This window comes from Corvus brachyrhynchos, unplaced genomic scaffold (assembly GCF_000691975.1).
Source record: "Corvus brachyrhynchos isolate BGI_N302 unplaced genomic scaffold, ASM69197v1 scaffold128, whole genome shotgun sequence".
NCBI classification, from domain to species: Eukaryota; Metazoa; Chordata; class Aves; order Passeriformes; family Corvidae; genus Corvus; species Corvus brachyrhynchos.
The window spans coordinates 778,567-800,259 of NW_008239648.1; the positions used below are offsets into that span (position 1 = coordinate 778,567).

Below are 21,693 nucleotides of genomic sequence, written 5' to 3' on the forward strand. Positions count from 1 at the left end.
CTTGGTTACAAACGTGGTAATCAATGTGCCTCAGAGAGAGACATTCCCACTGAAATCTGTCCTGTTAAAGAAAATGGCAGAAGGACCCAATCTCTGCAAGATAAGATCCAGATTCCTTAAGGAGTTATGTAAACTTCTTAAAAAGTTTGCCACCCAAATATTTGGGATGCAAAATATAAAATGTTCATTTTCCCTGGAGTTTACCCAACTACCTGTCATACCATGCTATTTCTGCCTTCTTAATTGAAGGACAAAGTGAATTCTTCAGTGGCTTTGCAGTTACCTGCAGTGGTCAGTGTCTGCTGTGATTTGAGGTTCCCAGACCCTTGAGCTAGTGTTTCCCCAGCTGGAAATGCCAACTGCTTGTTCTTATCAGAGAAAATAGCATTGCTTCTAACCAAATTGTGGATTAATTTGAAAATATGTACATTAAGAGTTGGGGAAAGCCCTTATAAAGGACTGCCTAGGGAGAATATTTCTTAATATGCTAATCTATCTGAGAAGAGATATTTCTCCCTAGGACTTTTTCATTTCAGTGGACCACAGAATATTTTGAGTGAAATATAATCTTAATCCAAAAATTAATATTTTAAGAAACCTGCTGCCTCATTAAAGTTGTGGAAAGAAAAGGAAGGAAATTTTTTTGGAACTGTATTGACTGGGAGAATGAGAAACATTATGCTTTAGAAATGTAAATTAAAGTTACAGTCGTAGTATATGTGTGAATACAGCTGGATTTTCACAGAGATGTATGCCTTTCCTCAAAGTGCTTGTGAACAGCATATGGTATTCTGTGTATTAATATATACATGTTAATTTACTTCACTCTTATAAATATGAGGTGAAATTATAAGCACATGCACATTCTTAAAAAAACCCAAACAACAAAAACAACCCAAAACCAACCAGCAATGAAGGACACACAAATAAAACAGTAACAGAAGGTCCCATGAAATTGCCTTAGCTCTTAATAAAATGTATTTTAGGCCAAATAAAGCAGATTCTGAAATGATAACTATCTGTGAGGCAAGGAGGGACAGAAGACTAAAAAGTGTTAATTTTTTTTCTGTGCCCTTTCATGAAGAAACAGATTTTTGATTTTATAGGCATAAATTCCTACTGACAGTTTTACTTCCGATTTGAAAAGAAAATAGAGATTGTGTATGTATATTGGATACAAAAAATATATATTATTTTTATTTCTTTTAACTGGGCTTCTGAAAAAAAATTCTGACAACGGTGCATACAGATGTTTCGATATTCATGTTCTATTTTGACTTGAACCTCAGAAAATGACATTGGTTTTGGTGCATCTGTACTTAAGTGGACTCTATCTAGACTTTAGGACACTGATCTGAAATACACCTGAACACATAATTAAAAGAAAAAAACAGCAACAAAATAAACCAAAGTAAAACAAAGAAAAAAATCCCAACTCAACTAAACCCACCACGTAAACCCAGGGTAAATGCAGTTTCTGTAATTCTTTTGGTATAAATTCCACATATGTGTCCTCTACTCTAGTCTTGATCGCAGTCCAAAGTAGGTAAAAGAAATAGTTTTCATCATGGGCCATCTGTTAGAAGTGTTTAACACTGCCAATTTGAGTCATAATTTTAGAAGTACTTAGCTGTCACTTAGGTATCTAAATAGTTGGCCTGATTTCTAAAATGTTGTGCACATGAAGCCCAGAGTTCTTCTGAAGATGTGTTTTCTGTTGTGGATTGTAAACATCTTGAAAGCTTGTCAGTAGTTCTTTTGGATTGTATGTTTGTATTTTTACCAGTTTTTTTGTATTGTTTGTGTGTTTTAAGTGGAAATACAATATTATCATCAACTCGAGCCCCATTTCTGATCTGCCATAATCAAGGACTAAGATTTCTTGTGTTGTTAGCTATTCCTTCATTTAAACACAAAGTGCATCTCTTAACTTAGAAACACATAGAAGAGTCATTGTAATGTTGATGTGGATGGAAACTGACTTGAAAGTACAAGGTTTCTTTTAAGAAGAAAAAAAGTCTTAAAAATAGATTTTAAACATCTATCTCTCTAGCGTATGAGTCTCTAGACAGGTAACACTTTAATCAGATAGAAATATTTAGATGGAAGGACCAGTAGTAGAAGGAGCTGGAATACTGCCCTGTCTTGGCCTTTTGCTCAAGGGCCACCTCCACAGAGGTGGTGGCAGCAGGGCTTGTACGTTCTCCTGGTGTGGAGGGAGCCCACTGCTTTAACAACAGGCTTTCCTGTAGGTCTTCTGTCACAAATTGTTCAGCAGAACCCTGAATCAGACATTAAGCTGATGGGATTTTTTTTGTGAGCCTGTAGATGGGTATTTTGTCAGCTCGCGTGCCTTAGGCACGAAAATTTTTAAGAAAATAATTCAAAGACCTCACATTTTTTGTGAGCCACTAATGACCATGACCTGTGGCACAGCCATGTAAGACTCCTTCTCCCCGAAGCAAGTGCACAAAATTTCTATAATTGGACCTGATTGAAACTTGTCTTTAGAAGCACCATCGCCTTTCTTTGGATGGCCTGTGTGTCACTGCTCAGGCTTGGGCTCAAAAGCAGAGCTAATGAAGGAGTTTTCCAGCCCTTGGTGCATCTGTGGCACTTGCTCTCCCTGCTGTGCTGCGTAGTGCACTGGCCGCTTGTTGGCAACTTCATATTTCACGCTGCAGGGAATTGAAATGACTGAACAGACAGGAGAAGACTTTTATTTGCAGTCGCCTGTGTATCCCTAGACTCTGATTTGGCATAAAACATCTGCTTCATGATCTGTTTCAAGGCCAGTTCCCTTTCACCAACAAAGGTTATGACTTCAGGCAAGCTGTGCCTTTGCTGGTGGGGGGGAGGTTTGCTTGAAGACTTGTTTTATTCAGAATCAAAGGATTCTGCCACAGAACTCCTTACTTCAATTATTCTGTAAAAGCAGCCAGATAGTAAATGTATTTAAATATTAACCTGTGTCTAAAGGAGGCCTCTGACTTTCATTGTATGAGTTTTTATAAGAAGTTGATGTAAACAATATCTAAGTGTATGTGTGGTTAGGAATAAGCTTTTGTCATTGTTCTGATGGTAAGAGAAGTGACAGATCCTTTACAAGTACTTGCTTAATGAGCAGAGTCAGTAAGTAAATCCGTCAATTTCACCTACTGTTTGTGCATATTTTCAGTTTGCAGAGTTAATTGTAATATTGATATAGTTTCTATTAAAGTCTTAGAGTCCTATATGGTGCAGTATTTGGAGATAAATTGACACATTAAATCTTTTCTTGTATTCATAGGGACCTGGTGTTTTGTCTTCTGCCAAAAAAGGTCAATTTTTGAAAGACTGATACAGATTTCTTTGCAGAAGTGTCATCGTGATCCACAGTTACACATCTGCAATAAGAATCCATGTTATTTTTTGCAATAACATAGATTCAACCTTTATTAGAGTAAGTAGCCTATTACTGTCTATGTACTTCACTGCCATTGATGCACAACCTTTGCAACATATGGCTGGCTTTCCTCCTCAGAAAGAATCCTTTTTGTAGCTTTAAAAAATAGTAATTGAATATTTGCATATCTCCAAGGAGCCATGCGGGTTAAACACAGCATTCATCTTCTACTGTTCTTAGGCTGCTTTTGGTTTAGGACTAAGAACTATTGCTTTTATGAAGTGCCTTTTTCTATAAAGTCAAAACCTCACAGCAGTGCACAGAAAGCCAGTGCTATAAAGGAGCTAAGTAGAGTCTTTAATAGAGAGAGCTAGGTTGTAAGTGTTTTTGTTCCTATGGAGCAGATAGATTTCGTTCCATCTATTCCATATTCATAACAAAGGAGCTTACTTGCAGGTGAACTGACTTCCCGGGACTAGCATGGTAATGATCTTTTCACCACAGATTGAAAGGATCTGAAAATGGTCACTTCAGCTCAGCAGAGAGCAGCTAGCACTGATAACGGTTCAGACCTGCTATTTTTCTCTAGCTCTGTTTCAAGGGCTCTGATATCCAGGTGGAGACCAGGGGCAAGCAGTGTTCCTTGGGGCTCAGTGTTGGGACAGGGGCTGTTTAACATCTTTGTCAGTGACACAGAGAGTGGGGCCTGAGCAGCCTCAGCACCTTGCAGATGACACCTGCAGCTGATGGTCTTGAGGGAAGGGATGCCATCTAGAGGGACTGTGACAGGCCTAAAGGGGGCCTGTGCCAACACCATCACGTTCAACAAGGCCAAGTGCAAGGGCCTGCACCTGGGTCAGGAAAATTCCCAGCACAAATACAGTCACGGATCTGAGAGCATCCCTGAGTAGAAGGACTTGGGAGTGATGGTTGATAAGAAGTTCAACATGACCCAGCAATGTATGCTTGCAGCCCAGAAAGCCAGTTGTTTCCTGGGTTCACCATAAGAAGCATGGCCACCAGGTTTAGGAAAGTGATTCTTCTCCTCTTCTCCATGCTGGAAAGATCCCATGTGGAGTACTGTGTCCAGCTCTGTGGCCTGCAACATGAGAAGGATATGTTGGAGTAATTCCAAAAGAGGCCACAGAGATGATCAAGGGGCCTGGAGCACCTCACCTGTGAGAGAGCAGGGGTAGTTCAGCCTGGAGAAGGCTGGAGGGAGCCCTTACAGCAGCCTTCCAGTACCTAGAGAGGGCCTGTAGCAAAGGCGAGAGGGACTTTTTACAAGTGGATATAGTGTCCTAACAAGCAGGAAATGTTTTAAATTAAAGAGAGTAAGTTTAGATTAGATGTTAGGAGAAAACTCTTCACCCAGAGGGAGTGGTGGGGCACTGGAAAAAGTTGGCCAGAGAAGTTGTGGATATTGCTGGAGGTGATCAAGGCCAGGTTGGATGGGGCTTTGAGCAGCCTGGTCTGGTGAAAGATATCCCTGCCCATGGAGGGGTGGTGGTGAGAGTGGAATCAGATGATATTTAAAGGTCACTTCCAACCTAAAGCATTCTATGATTTTATGAAGATGCATGTTTCTTCTGAATAAAACAAAACAAAAACATAAGTCCTCCTCCTTCCCACATTCATTGTCCACCCCCACCCCATGTGAGTTCTATGTCTAACGAGTTCAGGATGTTTTCTCAAAAATACATGTTACAAATACAAGATCAATTTTTCTTAATTTGACCATGGTATTAAAGGCATAAGTGAAAAATTATTTACTGCCAGTCTGGGTTCTGTCTCCTGAACTTTTCTCATGATCTCTTCTTTCTCAGAAAAAATATTCTGTGAACAAGAAATCTGAAGTCCACAAAATGTGTGTGAAAGTTCCTTGCTGGGTTTCATAATTAGGATGCTCCAGTGCCAGCTTTGATTACACACCTTGTGGGTTTTCAGGAAAAAAAAATCCATCTTGATCCAAGAAAAAATATTCTTGTCTCTGCAGGATATTTGACAAGGGCAGAAGAGAAAAATGCAGGAGTATACCACAAGCACTTTTACTTGGCTAAAGAACAAGTTATTCAGTGACCCCTAAGAGATGAACTGGAAGTTTATAGAGATCTTAAAAATTAACTAGGAGCACAGAACAAGAACAAACCTTCTGTGTCATTGGTTCTGGGAATGCAGTTTCAGGAAGAGGCCTTGAGGCACCCAGGTTTACCATTGTCCTGGTTGGATGTTGTGCTGGGGTGTGCTGGAGTCCACACCCCTCTACGCTCTGGGATGCCTGGTGCCTGAGGCAGCTGTCAGAGTGGGATGGGCAAGCAGCAGGCATGCCTGGCCTGCTTTAGCTGATACTGCAGCATCTGCGTAGGCATACTCAGGGGTCTGTTTGGCCTTTAAGCCAACAATACCATATTGTATAATTCATAGATATGTATGAAAGCATCTGCTACCCTTGCTGTTGAAGACTCCAGATCAGATGACACATATGTATTTGCATATATGATGCTTCCCCACACCCCTAAGAGAGAGATGTGATCTCAGACTTGGATTTTTTTGTTTGTCTCATTGTCAGTTTCTGAGTTTCTGAAGGTTTAGCTGCAATAACTCAGGGACAAAATTCATGAATTTCAATTACTCTTTTCCTAACTAGGGTAAATGGCAGTGTATCCAGATTTCTTTTGAAGAAACTCAGGGCATGGAACCATCTTTTAAACGTGAGAGGAAAGAAGCAACTGGTGCACACTGTCATGAAACCCTGCCAAGCTACCAGAACTATATTCAGTAGATTACCTTGGAGCTGAGATGCAAATGTAAGTGGATCTTCATGATCACAGAAAGTGGGATAGGGACTGGCAGGGCTGCCCTAGTAACATGAGGCTTGAGCTCTTTGCACTCCGAGGAGTGGAGACACCACACACAGTAGATTAGAGACACTTAAATTGAACAATGATGGACACTTGTGTGGTTGAGAGAACTTAATTTGGCAGAATTTTTGTCCATCTCTTTTGAAGTTAAATAAATGTCAGCAAGGTTTTCCAGTAAGTTGTTTTGTGTTTTCCAGTAAGTTGTTTGTATTGTTTTCCATATATATTATCTTAGCTACATATGAAAAACACCATTAGAAACTGCTCACAGTTTGGTTATATTGGTTCCTTAACTGATTAACATGTAAAGAATAGAGAAATAAGCTTTCTGTGCTGTGGTGTTTGCTTAGATCAGGGAGTAGCATATAGAAGATAGAGATAAGAATTTCCCAATCTGCTTGGTGATGGTGTTAGTGTGAAACAGGGCCTTTTCTGGTAGAGAGGTAGAGTTCTCTCTTCTGAGAACAGTTGTTACAGCATTCAGGAGGAGAAAAGCTCAAGAGGTACCCGTGTGTTTCAAGTCTGATGCATTATTCATTGTTTTTAAAATTGTTTCCAAACCACCAGGGCTTTTAAGTCGCAGTTATGGAAAAGTGTACACATATGTCTAATTTTGAGTTCATCTGGGAATGATCATTGGGAATAGGGCTAAACATCCTGTGGTATATATTATTCTTAAAAAAAAAAAAAAAAGGCGCAGAAGGAAATAATTTGTGGCAGAATAAAATGAAAGGTTAGCTCTCCCATGGGTGTCTTAGACTTTCCCACAGTCACAGTAACAACAGACTACAGTCCTTTTCTGGCATAGATGGGACATGTCAAATTCCTGACAAGATCTCCTTGAAGAGCCTATGGTTATTCTCACATAAGTTGACTTTTTGAAATATGGATTTCAAAACATGAGTAAGACCTGTGGCATTGGACATAGGCTAGACAAGTAAAAGACAGAAGCAAGCATGTAGATGTCTAAATAAAAGTGCTATTGCCTCATACACTGGACAAATTTTGACTAAAGAGAAAACTTCAGCTGGATGCGTTCCTGAATTTTTCATGGTAAAGGTCACAAATTGAAGGTTGATATCCATTCTAAGGACTAGATATTAATTTCTGGCTTGTATGATTGAATGATTGAATGTTCAGTAGTCATGTCCTCTGCAGGTCTTGAACAAACTGGGAATTCACAGGATAAAGGTGTACTGTTATTACCACAGTGCTGGCATCTGTTGTGTCTGTAGTCATTTGTGGCCTGGGACCCCACTGTAGTAGGTATAATGAAGAAAAAGGTCTCTTCCCTGAGAATCCTGACATGTCAGGATACGAGCTCAAATTACACTGGACTATCATGTGTTTTCCAAATTTTAGCTTTCCTGATTCATACCTGGTTTCCATCCTGCACAAATTTGGGTTTATCTGTGTGAAGCTTGTGCCAAGGTGCTATTAGAACTTCGCTAAGAGAAAAATCCTTTCTGAAATCTTTTGAGCAAAGGTATTATCTCTAAGGAGCATGTTTGCAGACTTTGGGGCCTTCATGTGAACTCAAACACATTCAAAATTGCATTATTCTCACTGTTTGGTTTAAATTTAAAAACCAACAAAATACAACACCTATTTTGTGCTTTTTTCCCAAACCTCCCTTGAAACTTCTTGAAGATCTTTTCCTACCTTTATATCTTCTCCCTCCTCCACAAGACATAAACACTTTGCATAGGTGAATAGCAAAAGTAACATTTCATGCCTATGTAGGTGTTCACAACCCTAGAAAAATACATTTATAATTACTTTTTTTGGTTTTATAAAGAGACATAATTTACAAGTATAGCATGGAAAGATAGAACACTTTCTAAATATTTTGAAGATGGTGGCAACCCCACGAAGATGGACTAGAATAGAATCCTTCCCTCTGCTTTAATTATAGTGTCAGCAGTGGTAAAGCTAGTAATGGATAATATGAAGTCCATTAAAGTATATGAGTTTAGTAACATGATACAATACCCACAAATTCCATGTGGGTGAACATGTTGCTTTAAAGATCAAAAAGATCTTTACTTTCTTTGCTTTACTAACAAGACTATAATGTCTCTTCAAAGGATTTACTTATGTCTAGTTCTTAGAGATGGAAATTAGCAAAATGGATAGCCTGCTTGAAGAAAACCATTTTATTCCTAGTGATACCAATGGAAAATCAAAGTACAAAAGAGCTTATGGAAAGTAAGAGGAGGATATATTTTTCTCTAAGTGCTTTATTTGATAGTATTAACTTGTTTTATTTGCAATTTGCTCTAATACAGTCTTAATGTAGTACAATAACTGTATTTGGCTTTGTTAATGCCACAGAAATCAGTAATGAGATCTGAGGTTTTTATTTCATTCTAGTTAATAAGTGTTGGTTTGTTGCAATAGAAAACATGACATCAGTCATTTATATTGGGCTAGCGCAGAAATGCTAGCACTTATTTTAAGGTATGTAATACAGTTTGCATTTATGAAAGAGGAACCTTCTTATATGAAAGATATTCCTGCAAATATTTCATGTGGAAGCAACAATAGGGTCTATTTTTCATTCCTACCTCCTTATATTTTACAGGAACTTACATGCAACTAAAAGTCCATTTAAAGTAAAATATGCTTTCGTTTATTTCCAGCTGAGCTTTGTTTGTTTTTTAATGAGAGAAATACCACAGAAGTAAAACTGATTCTCTGAGAAGCTCAAGCTGCAGCTAGATGACAGCTTCACTCTAAACATAAATGTTCTTGCTTTTATGAAAAAAGCAAAAAGTCTTTGCAAAGAACTTTGAGCCTTGATTTCTTACTGGTTCAATGCTCAGTTCAGAGGAACAATGCAGGCAGGGTTGGATTTTGCAGCATCTGAAATATCTGTTTTGTCGGACTCTTGAAGGTGTAAAGGGTACAGGCTGCCCTGCACTGAGGTTTTCCTGAACTCAACTGGACTCAGTGACTTGGGAGGACAGATGATAAAAGTATGACTATAAAAAGCCTTTGGACTGTATTCAAAGTGATGCCTCATATGAGCCCTTAGCTGCTGCTCACCTCTGGTGGTGTCCAGCACTGAAGAACTGTGCTTGGGTTGCTTTGATATTCTGCACTAAAAAAGTCTGACTCCAGTACACCAGCCAGGTCAGCAACAGACAAGGCTTGATAGTAAATCCCCCCTTAGAGGAGAAAAGGGACCTTCCTGAGAGAGACATAGGGCTAGACCATGCTAAGAGGAAACACTAAACAAATGGCTTAATAAAACTGGAAGTGCAAGGTTTACATCTCTTAACACACATGGCTTGATTTTTTTGGTATGACTTTGATATGAAACATATTTTCAGTCTCTGCAGCCTTCAACCGTATATATAAGCTGCAGTGGATCAAAAAATGCAAGAAAAATTATATCACTCCTGGCCAAGTAGTTGCAATGGGACAGTTAATTCAGCATTAAGCGCAGAAACAGTAACTCTGTGTTGCTTTCTTCCAAGAACTCTCACTAAAATAGCATTTGTCTTGCAACTCATTTCCATTTGCTAGGTTATTTTTAGTAGGTCTGAAAAATATATTCATTTGTGAGATAGGCCATAATAATCCAGTGTGTTTACACAGTGCAATGCCAGTGCAAATTATGTATAAGACATTAGGAAAGAAACATATCATTTCACAATCTGTTTATCATGGACATGGCTTTTATCAAGTCTTTTCCTCCATGCTACACACTTTGTCATTTATATTTTGGGTGAAATGCAGAATATAAGTCTGTGTATGTGTGTAGGCATGTATCCACACACATACAGAGATCAGTGCAAAAATGAAATTTTTGTGCTGTGCTTTTACCTTCACTTCATACAGATGTAGTTGAGAATGCAAGAGTGGTGCAAAATATGCATTTGTATTAGGTGTCCTATTAATGGTGTGGGGTTTAAAATACACAATTGGAAATGCTAGTATCTACAGTACTTTTGCTTGTATTAAGCCGTGGGCAGTATTAGCTGTCAACTGTCGTGCTTGTTTGTTCATTTATTTAGTTTCTATTTCAAGTAATTTTTTTTTTTAGTTTATGAGTGTTGTTGGCAGTCCTGGGTCAAGGGGTTTTTCAGTTTAGATTGTCTCTGTGTTGGCCTGAGATTTCTGAATCCTTAAGTTGCTCAGTAATTTTTTTTTTTGTGTTCTCATCTTGGTTATTACTAAATACAGAGATGGTAGAATTGGCTGTAACAAAGCTACCAGCAAGTTTAGTCATGATTTATTGAGGAATTGTGCTTAATTATTAGGTCTGAAGAATGACTAAGTCATGGTCATTCAACATTTTTTCTCAGAATGGAGTCACATGTGTGCTAACAGAACAAAGTTTTGCTGGTGGGTTGGAATGAAAGACCAGGCATGCAAAGACTTTTAATTTAAACTAAAGTATTGGTGAAAGAAGTGGTTTCTGTAGGACCAGTATTCATCTATTTTTAAATACTTTTTTGTTTAAACAAGTACAGGAGAAAATTACCTATAAATCTTTTCAAATAACTTCTTTTTTGATTAATAATTTTGAAAAATTCTTTATTGTCCTTACATACGGGTTTACTTCATGCATGCACACAGAGGAGTGCTTTATTGATTGATTTAATTCTAGCTGACTTTTTCAGTTGTACCATTTATGCAAATTTGTAACTTTTTTTCAATCTAAACTGTGAGAAGAATATTAATAACTAATTCTGCATTTACCTGGCTAATTTGCATACATTTGTGTTGTCTGGTAAATCACATGAAAACCTACAGGGGAAAGGCTGAGCTCTTCTAACAACTAATAGGCTATTTTTTCCTTCTGACTTGCACAAATTGAGAAATATTGCCTGTGGCAATCGTAATGGAAAACTGCATTTTTAATGCTCTCACACATACTCATTTCTGTACAAAGAAAGAAGCGGATGACTCTTTTTAAAAATAAAACTTTCTAAAGCTCTGTAGCTGATACAGGATACTGGATGTTAACCTACTTCAGGTTGGTGGAGTTACGATTTGCAGGTTGCATAAGGTTATCTGGGTATTGGATTTGACTAATGGGAGTGCTATTGTGCCTAAAAGTGCTAGAGGCAAATCACAGCTATAAATATTTTCTCCTGAAGAGATTGTCTGTAACTTACAGGCCTAAGAGAGTGCAAGGACTGTGTAAACTTAAGTTTCCAATCTACGACACCCAGCATGCTGTGTAGTGGGTTACTGCAGATTCTCTCTTTGAGGTGTTTCTCCAGGTGATTACAGAAGTTATACGTGCAACCCTTTTGACTGGGCAGTGTTAGTGTGTTTACTTAAGCTGTATGCATGTGGCATCTCGATTTGTTGTGCTGGGAAGTTCAGAATTAATCCTCTATTGGCTTCCCAGTCTGAAACAATACTTCAATACCAATACCATGTTCAGTGGTTGTGGCTGGGAAGCACTTATCAGTGCCAGAGTTTGTGTAAAAGAGGGTGCTGGTAGTAATACATCTGCAATGAATTGAGGTGAGATCTCGTCATTATTTCTCAGTTCTTCCCTTTGAGGAGACCCTGTTGCTGGACTTCCTAGCAGAGAGCAGAACAAAACATTCATCAGGTTTTTCAAAAATGCAATCAGAACAGACATGTCTCCTGTGTTTCACAAACTGTGGTTTATAATCCTTCAGAGAATACTCCAAGTGAACTGGTAATAGAAATTGAAATACAAAATAGTAAGAGAATTGCCATCTGCAGAGTATCTGCAGAGGCACAGTGAGGGTGTTGTGTTTCTGCATGCGGGAAGGATGCTCTTTACTGATGTCCCCCCATTCTAAACAAAAGTGGTCTCGGAGTGCCTTAGATTAATGGAATGATATTTCCAACTGAACCAGTTTCCCTGTCTAATAAGGCCCACAGTGGCTTGTGCCATGAATGTTAAATGTCATTGTAGTTCTAAAGGAGGATTTGAACTGCATTTGTGATTCCCTTTTTTCTCTATATCAGGACTTGCATTTTAGGGAAAAGTGAAAGCCTGTAATTAGAAAGTTAAGAATGAGTGAGGAGGTGAGCAGAGGTAACTACATGTAAGTATCAGTAAATAGGATGGTTGAAACACTTTAAATGTGACATTCTGATAACTTGCTTTTAGGTTAGAAACTTAGCCTCAGGTATTTGCCAGCCAAACTGCTGCCTCTCTTCGGAACGCAAATAATTACAGCTTTTGTCACATCAATAGCAGGTCCTGATAACCAAGTTACTTTCAAAATTTTAATTTATTTATTTTTCTACATTTACATTTTAATTAGCTTATTTTATATGCTGATTGGTCCATATCTTGATGATTCCTTTAATGAGTTTTTGGGATTTATGGTAGTAAATTGAACTGGCTAACTGTTTTCTGTATATGTTACTTTTTTGTTCTCTATCTGCAGCTTTCTGCAGTCATTGAATAACTCTGCTAATTGTTACCAGGCTGAGGAAGTACCTAACCTGTTATTTATATCTTATCTATTAATAATGTACCATGTGTTTTCTAGCCGAGAACTACTTAGGAGTGAGATGAGGGACAGGGAGTTGTATAATTTTTTTTATATTTAAATGTAGCTAGCAAATACTGAAATATTTATGGTTTGGCTCTAGATGAGGAGAGAATAATTTTCATCTCTCTCTTTCCTTTCCTTACAGGATATAAAAATGGTAACCAGAAGTGGTTCAGAGATGAGAAATTTTCCCATCTGATTTGTCTTTATAGGCCATTTTTGGATCCAGCTTGGACCTAGTCCTGTGTGCAGTAGTTCATTGTATGTTTTTTTTCCTAGTTCAACTAATGTAGATGGAATTTTCTTCAGAATAATACAGAGCTCATGACTTCAATTTCTCCTCAATTGTGGAATTTTCCTATTTAAAAAAATAATGAAGAGACCAAACTGGTTATTTTTATAATCATTGAGATGTTTTCATGTATCATGTGATTTCAGGGGGATTTTAGTGTTCACTTTTCTCTAACTACATGTCTTTGTGTTCACTTTCTTCTCACCCCAAGTCCTTGTGTAACCATGAAGTCTAAAACATTTTCTTTAAGAGAGAGATCCAAGAGATTTTCATGAAGTTGCTGGTAAAGGTGAGGTAGGGCAGGGGAGGTGGAAAGTATCACAGGAATCATAATGATGTGTAGGAACTTGCAACACTTCAGAGCTCCTCTTCAGTTTTCAATTGTGATTCTTCCTGACACAAACTAAACCAGTAAGATCTTTTATAGTCTAATATCATACATGATAAAACAAGTGGATATCACCTATATTGCTCCTAATAAGGTAGTTTTTGCAAAGGTTTCTTTTTTGTTTTGCAGCAAGGATTCAATTGCCTTTTTTTCCCCCTTGGGAATTCTAGCTTTTGAAATCGAAAGTGTTACTTGGGACAGGTTCCATTAGCACCAGAGTCTTCCTGCTCTCAGAACTGGCTTCTATTTTATGGCTAATATCACCTTTAAAATGGGCAAATATAAAAGCCTTATAGCAAAGCCTTAGGGGCTAACCTGATTTTGTTCAGGAAGGAAAGTGAAATTTCTCGTTGTACCACCTAGAAAGGACATATTTTCTTATACTGTAGCTAATTTCAGTGGAATAGAGTAACAACAGCAATGGTTTACCTGAGAAGCAGCTTTCACAGATCCCAGTTGACAAGGAGCAGTTCTCTTTCTCCTTTCCTGCCTCTTTCCAATGGGTGATACATCTGGTCTCAAAACAAAAACTGCCATTGGTGTATATTTTTTCTTTTAAGATGAAAGGGAGAAAGGAAGAGGAGGCACGGAGGAAGAAAAAGAAAGGAAGAAAAAAATTGATTGCAGTCATGCATCTTGGCAAACAGCACTTAGTTTCTCAGGAAGGCAAAGAGGTTGCAATGTATCTCTTCACCACCATGGTCATGGTTGTTAAGGAAGATGGAAGTGCTGAAAAATGATACTTGATTTTTTTTGGTAGTCATTATTATTCCTTCTGAAGGTGTAAAACACTGATTAAAGAGGAATCTTTCTGAGTTTATGGCAAACATTGACAATACATAATATCTCTGGAAAGAATAAAAGCACTTTTTCATATTTCTCACTAAAACGGTGTCAGTTTCTGGAATGATGATTTAAGTGCAACTGTTATGGTTGCAATAGGACAATTCTTCATTATATACACTACAGTTGCAAGCCAGTTTAAAGACTGGTGGAAAATATTTCAATAGTGAATGGATTTTAATATTTTTCTTCCAAAGAATATGGCAAATCACTAGCTGTTACTTGCTTCTAAGTGTGTCCAAATATTATGTGCACATATGAACTTTAGAGTACAAAGCATTAATTTTCTATTTTTCCAGAAAGACTAGATTTTGTTTCCAAATGGGATATTTTTAGCTCCTAGCTATCCTAGCTACTCAGTGCTATTCTAGTTAGTCACTGACTAACAGAGTATTCTAATAAACAGCAGTTTAAATAAACAAAACATGCTTATTTTATGGACATGAGCAAGAGCAAGCAAGCATCAAAGCAAAATCTTGCCTTTAAATAAATGTGTGCCATAATGCACTTCTGAAATAATTTCTGGGCAGAAAAAAAAGTCAGTGATAAATTTACTGTTGGGATTCAGTTTTGTCTGATCTTGCAAATGTGATTTTCACCTCTATCCTAGTAATTTGGTAATGACTATAGGATTCTTATCTTTTGAGAAATTTACCAACTGCCCGTTTAGTCTTAACAAAGCATTTAGCCAGTTGCATATATTCCATGAGGGCCACCGAAAGGACACAGTTTTCTGGAGATAGCCACAAAGTGCAAATATTGTGCCCTAAATAACATTCCAGTTACTGTAAATGTCAATAGAGGGAAATTTTCTGACTTAGTAAGATGCTACAGTCAAAGCCAGGTGTTAACTCTTAACTGCTTGGCCTTGTGGAGGGAGAGCATCATTCCTACATACTTTTGTCTTTTGAGTAAAGAAGGACTAAAAGAGAACAATTTTTCAAGGACTTTCAAGATGCAAAATCACAACATGAGCTGTATTAGATTCTTTGTTCCTTTTTTTGTGTTTCTACTGAATTTGCTAGTTCTTCTTGGTAAGTTCTAGGAAAAATCTGATGCCTGCCCAGCAAGCACATAATTGAAGATTTAGGAAATTTATTTTAATTTAATTGAGGAGCCATTCAGGTGTGAGCTTAACATGAAGATTCATATGTCTGTGTATAAATCACTTTAGTTGTTTGTCACACACAGGGACAGAATTTATAAAAATGAATGAAATGAAGATAAGCAGAAGAAGCTAACATCTTGTCAGTGCAGTCATCTTTTGCAGTAGTGGCCATTTAATGCAAAATGCAACTCATTTTGCCCTAATACATAGATTTTGAATGCAATGAAATAAAAACTACTCTGCAGTGCTTCAGGTAATATTTTTAGCAATATTTCTTGAGGAGCTTTCAAGAAAAAAAATGTGAATGGTCTTTCACAAGTGAAAATCTTCATGCCCAAGTCAAGTTGCTTGGTTGTGTGTGGTGAATTGTGGGTCAACGTACACTCAGAATTGCAGATATTGAGGAAACTTACCAGTGTGTAAATATTGGCAGACAATGCTCAAGAGATACTAGTCTGTGGTGACAGGCAGGCATATTTCCCTATTATCTTGTATTTTGAGGCAAGAAAGGTTATAGAAAGGAAGTTTTCACAACAGCACTTTTTTCTGGAAAATAAGTAGGTGCTGCCACTAGACCTTTGTGGGTGACTTTTGCATTAGGGCTAGACATATTTCCACTTACTTTTTTCCTCCTAAGCCAGTAAGTATTCTTAAAAATTAAATACTTTGAATGGGAAATAATGAGGGAGGGCAGAAAGAAGGAATAAACTAATTTTGGTTTTTTTAGTTGTATAACATGGGGAATCATGTTTTGACTGAAATGAGGTAAACGTTTTCTCAACAAAGACAGATGCATATGGAGACTGAGTGCTGTAAAATTTAATGGTGTATATTTCTACTTTGCTGGATGTATATACATAGTTCCATTTTTACCACTGTCATCTTTGGTGTAATTTTGTTTTTTCATCTCTTTTTGGGTTGTTGAAGTCTATGGCATAGTGTTTCAAGGCTAGCTTTTCTCTGAGTATTCTGTATTCTGAAGTGTTATTTTTTTCGGTACGGACACATGCATTATAGCAAAAACCATATTAAACGAACGTTCAAGAAAAAGGTGTGGAAAGGTGAAAGGAGATAATGAAATATTGAAAATGGCATGTGCTTCACTTCTTCTATGTAAAATAATAAAGAAATTAGTTTGAATAAAATCTGCAGTTATTATATGCTTTTGGATAAGCAAGCTACTTTGTCCATTTATGTTCCTTATGTTCAGGGATTGAAGTGTGTCTAGCCCTTCAGATGAAGGGAAGATAAAGAACATTTTATTTTAGCACAAAAGGTATTTTGGATTTTCAGTCTCTTACTCTTCCACTTATTTTTCCTTTTTCTTCATTTTACAGCTTCTGCGATCCCGGACAATGGAAGGAGATCCTGCCTAAAGCTTAAGGTCTTTGTGCGACCAGCAAGTAAGTTCTTCAGATTAAGCTTTCAAGGGTGCCTTTCTAGTGCATGCTTTACCATGTGGTCTAGTAAACAGCAGATTTTTTTTTTTTTACTGTTAAATCTTGTATCTGTTCTGTACATACAGCAATGTTTATGTTATGATTCTCATCGTATTTTCTTATCATTTTTCATAAAACTTTGTTTTAATTACTTGGCAGTTGCTAACTTGTTGTTTCTTGAACTGTGTACAAATGGAAGACTTATCCTGGCATTTGGACAAGTGCCACGGAATTTAAAATATGAATATGCTTAATTATATATAGTAAATAGAGAGAAAAAAAGAGAGGAAAAAAGGAAAGTGGGGAGTGTAAGGGTGTTTCACTAACATATTTGGCTGTTATCTCTATTTTTGTTATAGACAGCTGTATGAAAACTATAGGTGTTCATGATCGTGTTTTCGATGTTAACGACAAAGTAGAAAATTCATTAGAACCAGCAGGTTAGTATGCTTAGAGAATCTCTTTTAACAAATGCGTGTATCCCTCTGGTGCTTCAGTACTTTTTTTCCTCTTCTCTCTGCATGCTTTGCATGGTACAACTGCTCTGCTTTTGCACATTTCTAGCAGTGCTAATACAGCTTTTGGTATATTTCCTGTATCCTTATTTAATGCAGGGAAGTAAATATGTTGCTTTATTTGTTTTTTTGGAGTGACATGGTTTAATGAAATATGCTGTGTGCCAGTGTAAAATTTCCACCAGTATCCTGAAGCCACTGGCCCATCCAAGCCAAGCACCCAGCATGCTGGCAACACACTCTATTTACTAACTGGACCCAAAGATTTAGAAATAAGGTCAGTGGGCATACTTCATGTATTATGTGGTTTCAAAAAGATGTTCAGAAAAAGAGGACCACCACTTGTTTAATGCCAGTGCATGATACAGGTATGCAACTAACTGAGTTTATGCTTAAAAAGAAACTAGTCCTTTAAAATTATATATAGTTGTGTGTATACTTGGTTAGGCAAAGTATTATTTCACCTATGTGCATCTACACACACTTACAAACACTGGTATATAGATAAATACATAAATACAAATTTCTCTTCTACTTTATTGAAACAAACTGAAGTTTTGGGGGGCTTTTCTTGCAAAGCACTGCCTTAGGAATAAGGATGCCCCTCATCTGCCCAGGGCAAACTTACATTAACCTCCACCATCAATCAAACTAACGTGTCTCTGTGTGGAAAGTGCATGTGTATTGTTTGTGTGGCTGGTGTCAAGCTTGTGACAGATAGAAGTGTATATAATTCTAGGGGTAGGAATAACCTGAACAGCTTAAGTTAAAATTAGGTAGGTATGTAACAAAAGTATTTGCAGTAGTGGTATACATGTTCATTTTATGTGTACCTACGGACTGCTCACATGTTGTATTAAAGCCTCAATAATTAAAATTAACAGTTAAATAAACAAAACATGTCAGAAAATATTGCCCACGTATCGTTTAGTACATACCCCAAAGAACAGATTACCAAGGTTTTTTTCTCTTATGCTATTTGAATATCAAGCAACATTTTCTTTGCATATGAAATAACATTAATTTTTGCTCTTTGTTGTATGCAGATCCTTTAATTAAAATTCACTAGTTATACATAAGTATTATAAAGCTTTTACAATTTAGCTGATTTAAATGGTTTACTTATGGATAAACAATAGAATTTATTCTTTTTCTTTAAAATAATTTTCAGATCTTTCCTAAAAATTTGGAGTCTGAAAATCAAAGATGTTCTCTAAGTAAATCTAAATGCAAGGATAGTGCACTTACATTGGCTATATTTATAAATTTATTAACAGCACTCTTCTACAGAAGACACTAGGATGTTCTCTCACTGTCTCTACCTATGAATTTGAAACTCTCTGCACCTTTTTACATTTGTGATTTGGTGAACATGGTCTAATTAATGTGTCTGATACTGTTTGCAAAAGAGATCATCTGAGTAATACATGCCTCATTTTAGTAAACTTCCTAAGTTTTTGTTTCAGCACTGCTGCTCACTTCCCACTGAATGGCTACACCTAGCTAACATCATCACAAAAGCACATAATTAGAAAGCACCAGGCAGACCAGGAAACCAAAATCAAACAAAGAGCATCCTGCAGTCTGAGATGAAATACTGTTTGTGTTACCAGGAGGAAATAATAACTTTAATGAGAAGGTTTGGTACCACAAAATTCCCACTCCTGACATCAATGTATATTTGCATTATTAATTGGGTCAGTGACCATTAGATAATCAGTCACTCTGAGATGTGCCAACTGCTGTCACATGTCTCTGTCATTGGCCTGTTAGGGTTGCTGCTGCCTTGGTGGATCTTGTTGCATGTGTTCTGTGTCGTGTACTAATTTACATGTCTCTGACGAGCATCTTCTGCTTCTGTGCTCTCCCCTAGCCTGCCACAGTCTTCTTCCACAGTAGACAGAAGAATCGGAAGGCAGGAGGGTCATGTTCAGCAGATTACTCACTGTCATCTTTCTTGTAAAAATCACCATCTGTGTGATTTTTGGACCCTTGTAATTTCACTGGTTTTGTTCAGAAATTTGTAGAGATCTACAATGATTTCACTCTCAGAAGCAGTGGAAGTAATTTGCTCTATTCTTATTCCTCCCTGTCTCTTTCTTCTTAATAATAAAAACCAAAAAGTCCTTAAACAAAAATTGCAGCTGCGCATATCTGAAAGTTATACCTGAAGCATGTCATGTAAGGCTGTGTGATCTGAAAAATTCATGGCTGTCAAAATAATTTTTTCTATATTGCTGGTATTCCCAGTTTTAGTAGTTACTTTCTGGATTTTACTCAGGAATCTTTTCTTCTTCATCACTTGTCTTCAAAGTTTCAAATGAACTTTTCTTCAAGCCTTAAAACTGTGCAGTTATGACTCTGCACCTCCAAGGAAAATCATATTTGTAAAGTGACTTCCGTAACTGCAGATGAATCATGTGTTCTAATATATGAGTGCAGAAACCTTGTGACAGCATTGAGAGAAAACCCAGGTGATTGCTCGAAAGGAATCCCTTAATGTTAAATGGAAATTTATTCTTCTGTGAAGAATGGCTTTATAAAAATGGCATAATAGAATATCTCCATATTTTTCATTTAAGAGAACTAATCTTTTTAGCTTAGTGCTTTTTCATTGAGTTTTTCAGCAGTAGCCAGTGTTCCAGTTGTTGCAGTATCTGATAGTCAGAGAGAATGAGGATTTATTGCTGCTACACACTGGTTCTGCCCTATTGTGTTTTAGTGCTGACTCATTGAGGTAATTAGGCCAAAATTGTTGACATTCAATGTTGGAGATTCAGACTTACTTGCAATTCTAGAGATAGAAGGTGATACACATCATTCTCCTCTGTAGTTTTAGTTCATCAGCAGTGAGTAAATGTTTCTAAATTGGGAAGAGCTAACTTTATATGAAAGGAGGTAGAACTGACAATTAACACAGGGGTATTTTTTCCCTGTTACTTCTTAAATATGTTTTACTTGAGAAGCAAGCTTTTGTGAAGTACTGTATTCTCATTGCAGTGTCACCAAAGTACAAGACTGTAACTCAGAAGTGAAATGTGAAGCAACTTTTGGTATTGATGATCAGTGAAAGCAGCACTTTTCAGAAGCCAGCATTCACTATATTTTTAGATTCCTTTGGAATAATTCTGTAGGAAAAATACTAGGGCCTTGTTTGGGCCCAATATGCCTGGGAGGGTCTCCTTGCCGTGCACGGTATGGAGCTGCAACTTAAGCCATTCCAGCCAGACTTTCTCACTGATGCCACAGAATCACAGAATGGTTAAGGTTGGAAGGGACCACTGCAGGTCATCTAATCCAACCTCAGTGCCCAAGCAGGTCCCCATATTATTCCATTATGTCCAAATGGCTTGTGAGTATCTCCAGTGAGGAAGACTCCACACCCTCTTTGGACAATCTGTTCCAGTGCATAGTCACCCACACCCACCCCCACCTCTTCAGGTGTAACTTTCTGTGCGTCAGTTTCTGCCCTCTGCCTCTTAAGCTATTGCTTGGCACCACTAAGAAGAGATGTCCCTTTCTTACAAACATGAACAAATTTAGAGTTAATCAGTGCTTGCTTTTCATACTTTTGTCTTGAGCAGCAGCGAAACTTGTTGATAAGCCTTATGTGATTATAACATCAATTAGTGCTGGAGAAAGTACATGTGATAAATTGCTAATTCAGTTTACTGTGCATCTTGCTGTGTAACTGAGCTGGGGCTGAAGAGCCTATTAACCCAAATTATGCTAAGTGCTCCACTGATTTTGTGCTAGATGTCAAGGGCGTGTAAAAGACGGAGCTTGCTTGTAGCCAAGTAACACGAAAGGCTCCGTGACAAAGCAGCATGGTGATCCCAGCGTCCTGACTCCTGCTCCCCTTAGTGCCTCCAGCTGGAACTGCTGAGGTCTCACCCAGTGTAATCATGGCAGTGCAATTTTTTAAGATGGGAACTATGGGACAAAAACATCATAGACACATTGACATCTCTTATAAAATGGGGAGCTTATGCATAAGTAGGTGAGATACTATTAATTTTGCTGGAAACTTAGGCATTCTAAAATAAACTTACAAATATATTTTGAGGTCACTTCACACTTCCTAAAAAGGTTTGGCTTTTTTCTTTCACTTAGTAACAAAAAACAAGCGCTGACTTTTTATGGCAAGCCTCAGACTGATTGCTTTTTGAATAGCTAAATTAGATAGCTTTGGATATGGAGGATATGGAGAGCTTTGCAGAGAAAAATACCACAGCTATAACAACACCAAAGTTGATTTTGACTTCGCCTACCTTTTCTATTTTACAAGCTGTGGCTTTTAGGCTGATCTTAACTTTACAAAAACTAAACAGAGCTTTATTATGTATCATATATTTAATATTT

General features: G+C 37.4%; 1 protein-coding gene across 2 annotated transcripts in view; it reads left to right on the top strand.

The window, feature by feature from the left end:
• EFNA5 (ephrin A5) overlaps positions 1-21,693 on the top strand; it is a 105,980-nt gene that overhangs the window by 79,391 nt on the left and 4,896 nt on the right. For both annotated transcript variants that reach the window (XR_001864610.1, XM_017742366.1), the window contains exons 3-4: positions 16,715-16,780; positions 17,176-17,256. Coding sequence is in view for 1 of the 2 variants with exons in the window: in XM_017742366.1 (XP_017597855.1) it covers positions 16,715-16,780; positions 17,176-17,256 (147 nt within the window). In the remaining variant the exon portion in view is untranslated. The remainder of the gene's footprint in view (positions 1-16,714; positions 16,781-17,175; positions 17,257-21,693) is intronic.